The sequence below is a fragment of the Manihot esculenta genome, chromosome 12, assembly GCF_001659605.2.
Source record: "Manihot esculenta cultivar AM560-2 chromosome 12, M.esculenta_v8, whole genome shotgun sequence".
In the NCBI taxonomy this organism is placed as follows: domain Eukaryota; kingdom Viridiplantae; phylum Streptophyta; class Magnoliopsida; order Malpighiales; family Euphorbiaceae; genus Manihot; species Manihot esculenta.
The window spans coordinates 25,482,340-25,492,153 of record NC_035172.2 but is presented as its reverse complement, the minus strand read 5'-3'; the positions used below and the strand labels follow the sequence as shown (position 1 = coordinate 25,492,153).

Here is a 9,814-nt window from a genome sequence, read left to right as displayed (position 1 = left end):
GTGGTTGCAGATGCTTTGTCTAGGAGGTATGCTTTAATTAATGCGGTAAGTTCTAAATTGCTTGGTTTTGAACATGTTAAGGACTTGGACATTAATGATGCTGATTTCAGCAATGTGTTTGTGGCTTGTGAGCATGGAGCTTTTAACTCTTTTTATAGGCATGATGGTTACTTGTTTAAGGGTAAAAAATTATGTGTGCCTAGATGCTCTATGCGTGATTTGCTTGTACTTGAATGTCATTGCGAGGGTTTGGGAGTACATAAGACTTATGACATCTTATTTGAGCATTTTTATTGGCCTTCTATGCGCAAAGATGTTGAGAAAGTGTACGCTTCTTGTATTGCATGTAGACAGGCAAAGTCTAAGTCTATGCCTCATGGTCTTTATATGCCTTTACCTGTTCCTAGTTCACCTCGGATGGATATTTCTATGGACTTTGTGCTTGGCTTACCTAGGACTAGGTGTGGTAGAGATAGCATATTTATTGTTGTCTACAGGTTTAGCAAGATGGCTCACTTCATTCCTTGCCATAAAACGGATGACGCCATCAGTGTAGTTGACTTGTTCTTCAGGGAAGTGGTTCGACTTCATGGAGTGCCAATGACAATTGTGTCAGACAAAGATGCAAAGTACCTTTCACATTTTTAAAAAGTATTGTGGGGAAAGTTGGGTACTAAACTCTTATATTCTACTACTTGTCATCCACAGACAGATGACCAGACAGAGGTGGTGAATAGAACTCTTGGTACCTTACTTAGAGCTATAGTGGGTAAGAATTTGAACACTTGGGAAGATTGCTTGCCTTTCATTGAGTTTGCATAAAACCGTAGCATACATTCTTCCACGGGGTTTTCTCCATTTGAGCTTGTTTATGGTTTTAACCCACTGACTGTACTTGATCTTGTTCCTTTACCTTTACACGAGCTCTCTAGTTTAGATAGTGTTAAAAAGGCAAAATTGGTGAAATCCTTACATGAGAAGGCTCGGTCTAACATAGAGAAAAGGAACAAGGCGTATGCAGAAAGGGCAAATAGGGGACGGAAGAAAGTGGTATTTGTTCCTGGTGATTGGATTTGGGTGCACTTCCGAAAGGAAGTGTTTCAAAATCAAACGAAGAATAAGTTGGATGCTCCTGGTGATGGTCCATTTCAAGTCTTAGAGCGAATAAATGATAATACTTATAAAATAAACTTGCCAGGTGAGTATGGGGTTAGTGCTACCTTTAATGTGTCTAACTTGTCTCCTTTTGACCATGTTGCAGATTTGAGGACAAATCTTTTCGAGGAAGGAGGGAATGATACAAACCAGCAAACACAATCACATGAGAATCAAGGAAGCAAGGATTCATTAGTACTTCCTAGTGGACCAGTGACAAGGAGCAAAGCTAAGAAGCTTGAAGCAGCTATGAACTTACACATTCAAGAATAAGTAACACAAGAATTGACTGAGCTTGCCATTGGCAAATGTCTCGTGAAGTTTGAAGAAACACCTACGCTACTCACCTTGCTTAAGGTTTGTAATGGAGATAATGCTGTCTAATTTATTCGGCATTGTTATGATGGGCTTGCTATGTTTTATTATTTAAACACTTGTTTTATTTTAGCTTTGCTTGAGCTTGTGTTATGGTCATATTTTATTTTTTAAGTTTTAGAGTGTTGGACCATGTTTTGGGCTTATATTTTAATACTTATGTGTTTGATGCGTTATTTTAGAGTGTGATTGGGCTTGGATCTTGTGTGTTGTTCGGCCAGGTCTAAGAAGAGTGTCTTAGGGTTTTATTTTCTCTCCTTACTATATAAGGATAAGAAACACTTGTAAGAGGCAACTTTGAATGAAACAGTCCGACCCAAACTGACTCAAATAACTTTTGGACCCATTTTCCACCTGACCCAAAATGATTAACCCATGTTATTTAGTAGTTTCATGCTAGCTATTATATACAATTCCGATTTTCCATAATCTCTCGATGTGGGACGGGAACATCAAGCAAGCAGCTGATCTTTGCACTCTACCCACTAAATTTTGCTATGTTCTCGTCGCAACTGAATCGGATACAATTGCTAAATCAGGACCGGACCCTCGGGTATTGTGGTTCGCTAGTACCTCGGGCGGCTCCACCTCGTCTTACACGGGTAGCCCTTTCCTCGCAGGTCCACTAGCCCTGCACAATTTTTCTGACCCAAGGTGACTCTGATACCAATTGAAATAGTCCGGCCCAAACTGACCCAAATAACTTTTGGACCCATTTTCCACTTGACCCAAAATGGTTAACCCAACTTATTTAGTAGTTTCGTGCTAGCTATTATATACAATTTCGATTTTCCGTAATCTCCCAATGTGGGACGGGAACATCAAGCAAGCAGTTGATCTTTACATTGAATCTAAATTTTCAGAATTTTTTTTCATGCCTTTAGCGTGTATTGCTTTGAGTGAGAGTGATGATTTGCTTTCATCAATTGCACTAAGAATCTTTGCTAACTTATCCAACTATTCATCGTGGCGTTTATCGGATTCTCATCTAAATCTTTCGATCATTGGTGTTTCAGCTTCTCTAAGTGTGAGGTGCCATAGGAGGTGAGTTTATCAAATTTTTGGATTCCATATCTACTTGTGCGTGTGGATTTGAAGTTTGTGCCATAGGGTTCCACATCACTTCCAATCATCAATTAGTCAATATAATTAAACATATAAACCATTTCAAGCCAATGTGCTTCTTTTGGATTGCTAGTTGTACATAATGTTGGTGTGACTTAAATGTGACTGATGGCCAAGGAATTCTAGGCATGAAGCTCAAACATTTATTTCTATGATTTCACAAATAGTTTCACATAAATTGACTTTTTTTTTTATTGCACCAAGTCCTACCAATCTTTGATTGATGTATTTAATTTCCTTCATCAAAATTAATCTCAAAAAATCTGAAGAATTAATGTTCATGGGAATCATCCATAGTGCAGAACACTCCTTGAAAAAAGCCCTAAAACCTTTAGATTTCCTTCTCTTATATGGATCCCTAATTATATCATTTTGCAATTCCCAAAGATGCATATTTTTTTATGCCCTTCCAGCTTTCAAATCAATGTAAAATAACACTACACCCTTTTTCTCTTCATGGATATCGTTCACCCTGTATACCAATGACCCAAAAAGTCCAAAACTTTTAGATTTTCTTGTCCTGTTTTGATTCCTGATTGTTCCATTTTGCAAACCCTAAGTATCCTTTTCTTTTTTTTTTTTTCCTAGATTTCAGATCTACACCAACTACAACACCTTAATTTTCATGGTGTGCCTAAGTCATCAGATTAAATGTTCCTTTATTATTAGATGAACTAGACTAAACATTCTCTTGAAACTGAAGTACAAATACTGAAAAATAGGAAAAGTAAATAGAAGGATAAGAACCAACCAGCAGACTCAAAAAAATTTGCCTGCATTGGAGGTCTATTAGGATTAAGAAACGCGCGAGTTTTCCACACTTGTAGAGTTCCATCCTTAGAAACTGTGACAAGTAATCGCAAAGTTGGGAGCCAAGCAATTGATGTGATTGGTTGAGAACCCACTAGTGTGCTGCAACGTAATAGCACATATTGTTACCAAAAAAGAAAACAATGTAATGATAACAACTAAAATCATGACAAGAACAATGATAAGGAAGATTGTGAAAGGAACCAAAAGCCCAAATGCATTCTCAGCAAGTAATGAGGTCTTCTCCAGTAGTGGCTCCACCAAAGTAAAGCCTTCAGATAGAAAAATATGAAAAGTATTGCTTTTACAACATTTTTGCATCAAGTGGTTGTTCTGAAAACTCAATCCTAGACCATCGCAGGCATGAGCCCAAGAATGTTCCTTTTGCTCTAAACAATAGCCCCTAAGATTAAGGGTAATTTGCATACATCGTACCTTGTAGTTCTTACACTCAGAAAACAAAAATTTAACCCTTTAAGTAGCCAAACCACGAGTCAAGATCCACTGCATTCTAGGATTGCAACAAGTTACATAGTGTAAGGCCTCAAAAAGCCAAACCCCCAACTTAACATTAACCGCACAACTTTACTCGCTCCAAAGCCCTAACTAGAAGATTTGTCCATCATTACAACTACAAGATATCCTCTCATAATCACTCAAGATACTATTTATGTAATCATTTTTTGCTTTCATAAAAAGTACACTTTCTAATTAGATTGCCAGGGTTCTCCAAAAGTTTATTAGAAGATAGAGAAAAAAATGAAATTATAAAGTCACAAATCAAACATAGTGTGTGCATGTGGTGGAGTTTTATTCCTTTTCACTTGTTTATTAGCTTAGCCCTCCAGTGGATTGTACATTCACCATCATTCACAAAGTCGCATGGCTGGAGTATACTAACTAATTAATTGACATAGTATCAATTTTCCACCTTATCTCAAAAGGAAGCATCTCAAGTCTCTCCTCTTTCTTATTTTGATAGATGAAAATTAGTTTTTATACTCCACCAATGTAAAGAATATGATTGATTCAAAAATAAGATATTAAATATGAAAAAAATTAAAATTCATTGAAATATGTAACATAAAATGATGAATAGTAAATTAGAAACAACTCACATCCCAATCAAACTAGGTCTATCAGTTGAGACGTCCCATGCCAAAAGTGTACCGCGTCTATCACCAATGAAAATCCACTCTAATGTAGGATGAAAAGCAAATGCACTAGCACCAATAAGCTTAATTGTATTATCAACTGCAATGAAAACCCAAGAAAGAAAATTTTTAATATTATTTACTTTGAAAAGGGAATATTGAAAGTTTGAAAAAAAATCAGTATTATCTACATCTCACCTTGTAGTGTATATGCAACAGCATACGTATGAATGTTGTAAGCACGAATCAAACCATCTGCATAAGCCACATACTGAAGGAAATAATACAAGGTTAAACAAAATGGTTGCTAAAAATATTCATGAAAAACGAAGTGAAGAAAGCCTGGACAAAGTATTTGGTATGCCTCAAATCTCATTCCAATCTGATCTGATAAATCAGAAAATGATAAGTAAATTTACAAAACTATAACTCTTTTGTACTTCATTCCATGTTGCAGTACCATGTCTCTAAAGAGCATTTGCAATCTAGTGCTTTGTATTGTTGTTGTATCACTTCCTCACAAAGCAATATCATCTTATCAAAATTTCTCATCAAATCCCTTCATCAGGTCTTCTAACAAATACCAAGAAAAGTAATTATTTCATGTTTAACATTTTATGAATTGATATTACATGGCTCAAAGGATAGTTTCCCATTGTCTATTTTATTCTGCAGAGTTTGGGAAACCGTACCCTTTTATTATCAAATATGTCATTTCAATGTTTACAAAAAGAAGGATAGTAACTTATTCTACAACATAACACAATTTGACACATATTATTGGATCCTAAATCATCTGTTAACAAATATGAACTTGGATAACCTTTTCCCTATTCCATTGCATTGCCAGATTATTACTTTTTTTTTTTCACTAACAGCAAGGATTATGATCAGTCTCAATCTAGTCTAAATCCAAACTATAGCCTCACAGAAAAATCAATAGAAGTAATCAAAATCAATTTACAGCTTATAGTAAATAAACGGGGCACCAGCCTACCAGGATAGGGAGGCGTGGATGGCAAGCAAGCTTTACTATAGGTTTCTTCAAGTCTGTCTTTATTTTTGTTGCTGCCCTTCCCCCTTCAACAGTTCCAACAACTTCATTGCAGAACAATGCAGAGTTAAGAAGAACTACTAGAAAAGGTATCATAAAATACAATGTGCGATGTAGCTGGAAATTAGGAAGAAATTTCTAAAGAAAAGGGATGCATCGTAGTGCATGATACTGCTAAAGAAAGAAGCAAACCAACCAACCAGTTACACTCATCTTTCGATGGAAACCAAAGAAAACAATAGGCTGGAGAGGAGTCAAAGCGAAATTGACTTCTGTATTAACAGAAATACGTTCCATTCTCTTTTCAGGTGAATGCAATACACAAGTTTGCTCATTATCAAAATCACAAGAACGAATTGTACAATCCTACAAAGTGAAAGACACGCATTAACACAAACAAACAACTTTATACTTACTGCTTAAGAATATTCAAATATGCAAGTGCTATTACACGTAGAAAAACATATATTATGGACATTATAATCAGAAATTCATAGCAGTTCCTCAAATTTTTCAAGAAATTAAAACGACAATATCTCCATAATCTAAACTACCACATAATTTTTTTTTCTCAAAAAAAAAAACACCTCTAAGATAGCAATCACTGCATGGCCACTAGTAGGGCTATAAGACATTCGCACAACAGGTGCTCCAATGTCAATTGTAGAGAGTCTGCTTCCTGTTAATGCATCAAATTCTGCAAACACACACATAAGGATTTAAATAAATAAAATGTGGAAAGCACATATCGAGCTTGATAACAAATGAACAAATTCAAATCTAAACCAATATGAAAATAAAGTAAATGATTAGAAATTCATACCATTTATGTAGGTACCGATAGCGACGACAATAAGGGCTTGTGTTGGATGAAATGCAGCAGCATGAGGCTGCAATGGTCTATGAAAACCTCGACCTACATGCCGTAGATCAAGATGTTGCACCGCCGTCCACTCCATTTTTGTTTAAATTTCTGAACAATGTTCAGATCATAACAGCAAATGGATGTCTGAACTAATTGTAGAAGTATTAAAATGAAGGATTTGCGAAGGGAATTCATGTGATTCCACCGCTCTTTGATGCGAATTTGCATGGGAGATCAGAACACAGGGGAAGACCGGTTCTAAAGATTAGTATTTATTATTATTTACTTTTTTTATAAAATATTATTATTTACTATTTAATTTATATCACAGACAAATTTCTACTAATCGTTTTATTTATAAAGATTAAAAAAAATATATTTCTTAATTTGTGAGATATATAGCATAATTAATGGATTCGTTTTTTTATTTTTAGAATTCCAAATTTTTATCTTTGAAATTTAATTCCGTCAAAATTAGAGATTTTTTCATAAAAAATACCAATAGTTACATAAAAAATAACCGAACTACCATTTCAAAAACTCAACACTTTAATTTTTGAAATTTAATTTCTATAAATTTATAGATTTCTTCCTCAAATAATTGAAAAAATATATATATTTTCGTCTCTAAAATATTACATAATTAACAGATTTATTATTCTATTTTTTTAATTCAATATTTTAGTCTCTAAAGTTTAATTTTGTCAAAATTTAAGAAAGAAAATTTCAAACTTAATCTCCATAAACAAATAAAAATTTCAATAAATTTAATATTCAAATTCAGCAAAAATAATAAAAATTAAAATATATAAAATTTAAATTATTAAAAATAAAAAGTTAAAACTCAATAGAAATTATTTTTGTGATGGCGCTCGCTATCGATCACTGCTTGTTGTTTGAAAAATTTATTAAAACGTTTTTAATATTTTAAAAAGTTTACTAGTTAGTCTTTCTGCTAATTTTAATTGTTAAGTATTATAAAAAAAAAATTAAAATATCCCTGATATGAAAGAACTAAAAAAATTTAAAATACCTCTGATATGAAAGAACTAATTAGTAAACTTTTTAATAATTTGAAGGATCAACTAATAATTTTTTCTAAACTATAGAAACTAAATAGTAAAATATTTAATGATAAAATTAATAGAGAAACGTCGGGTAGACTTTTTAAAATGTTTAGGACATTTTAATATATCTTTTAAATTTGAGGGATTAAATAGCAAATTTTTTCATACTATAGAGATTAAATAGTAATTTTTTTTATTTTATTATTGATAAGGATATTTTTAAAATTATATTTATTCTCTTTTTTTTAATCAAGTGAAAATTATTGAATTAATAAAAAATTTTGACAGAGAGATCTTAAATTTTGACGGAATTAAATATCAAAGACGAAAGTATTATGTTTTAAAAATAGAGTGGTAAATTTATTAATTATACTATATCTCAAGGATTAAAAAGTAATTTCTCTAAAAAAATTAAATTTTACTATATCATGCACTGCTTTTATTTAAAATAAAGGGTAATTTATAATGAAGTCTTGAGCTATGATCAAACACACAAATTAATTTATCACTTCAATTTTGATAATAATTAAGTTATAGGTTTTGATTAATTTATCGTTAAATATTATCCAAATGACAATTATATTCATAAAGAAAATTTAAAAGACTTCAAAAAGATTATTGTACCTGAACTTAAAGCCTAACCCTCTAAATTTTTTTTTTGTTGAACCCATGGAAAAACTGCTAGTTGCCGGCGGTTTGCTTGTAGACCTATAATGGCCAGGATGTGTTCCCAGATTCTTTTAATTGCCCATGATTTGCCGACTTTTGGTACCAAATTGAAAGGTACTGTTATAATCATGACCCAGATTTTTCAGTGGATTCGCACAAGAGTACCAGATTGCTATATACAAATGCAACCTCCACATACCCTTTTCTTGCTATGTAAATAGAACATACACAAGATCAGGATCAATGGCTTTAATTGGTCCATGTGTCCAACTCCCCATGTGTTATGCATTGCACATTTTCAAGTCCATTTCATCTTGTAATGTATTAGCGTCAACTAGTACAATCACATCGGATTTCAAAACATGCAAAGACTCCATGTTGGATCCTTGCAAAGCTCTAAGCAATTCAAGTTTGAGTGAGAAAAAGATGCAATTCAATTGAATCTTCATTTTTCAGAAATTAAAAGTCATCATCAATTCTTGGCCTTTTTACTTATACGGGAAATTAATTGCAGTCTCAATATTAATTTGAAATATTATTCTTTTTTATTGTATGTTTTCCTTGGCGTTATTTCTCTAATAGCTTTATCTTCACTATACAATTGAATTAATTTCTCATAATTTCAGGTACCCTTGTTCATCCATTCACCAACATCATGCTTAACTTTAAAATCAATTTTAAATACAATTTTGAATTTTTTCTTTATCTAATAGTTTTTCAGGAAATTTATCTTTCATTTCTTTTATAATATTATTTAATGTAGGCGTACTAAAAGTTTCACTGACTCAATTTCAAAGAAGGTAGCTTGGGTGGTGTAGGGTTGTCTCCAAACTTGAAATAAAAATTCATATTTGAGTTAATAAATAAATTCATATTCATTACCCCACTATAAATAGAAGCTTTTATGTCATGAGTACGTGTTCATTGAATTAATATTAATATTGAATTTTATGAAAGAAGAAAAAAATATTTTCTTTTGATAAAAAAATATTTTCTATTGATTAATTTTTTTAAATTTAAAAAATATCAAAACTATTGAAAAAAATTGAGCCTAAAATGTTATATTTTTCTGTGAAAAAACTTAAATTTTACTATTGATGCTACTAAATGGTTCCTTTTTTCCGTTGGTTAAAACGAGAAAAATTAAACTCTAATCATAAGAAAGTATCAAGCATTCCTTATCAACCCATTGAATATGTACTCTAAATAATTCATACTGCTTCATCACAAGTAACAAGTATTAGGCATTCAAAATAATAGGAAATGAAATAAATATACAAATAAATAGCTAATGTGAAAATAGAATTTCATTATTTCATGGTTCAACAATTTAGAACAAAATTTTATTTTATTTTATTTTGTAGTGTACTATGTGTTTTAAAATCCATCCAACTTTAAAAACTGTCATTTTAAATTTTGCATAAATTAAGGTTAAAATACTTTTCCATTGAGGAGTTTTATATTGAATAAAAAAAAACCCTCCAACACTTAATTTTTTTTATTATGAAAAAAAATTAATCTCGATTAGATTATGTAAGGG

The 9,814-nt window shown here is 32.1% G+C and overlaps 1 protein-coding gene across 1 annotated transcript; it reads right to left on the bottom strand.

The window, feature by feature from the left end:
* Positions 1-3,054: 3,054 nt before the first annotated feature.
* Positions 3,055-6,910, bottom strand: LOC110627597. Its single transcript, XM_021773945.2, has 8 exons — positions 6,497-6,910; positions 6,261-6,370; positions 5,874-6,039; positions 5,617-5,717; positions 4,818-4,890; positions 4,584-4,719; positions 3,403-3,567; positions 3,055-3,127 (listed from the first exon to the last, which is right to left on the bottom strand). The coding sequence occupies exons 1-8, from the start codon at positions 6,630-6,632 to the stop codon at positions 3,055-3,057; spliced, it is 960 nt and encodes a 319-aa protein (XP_021629637.1). The 5' UTR covers positions 6,633-6,910.
* Between the last annotated feature and the right edge of the window lie 2,904 nt (positions 6,911-9,814).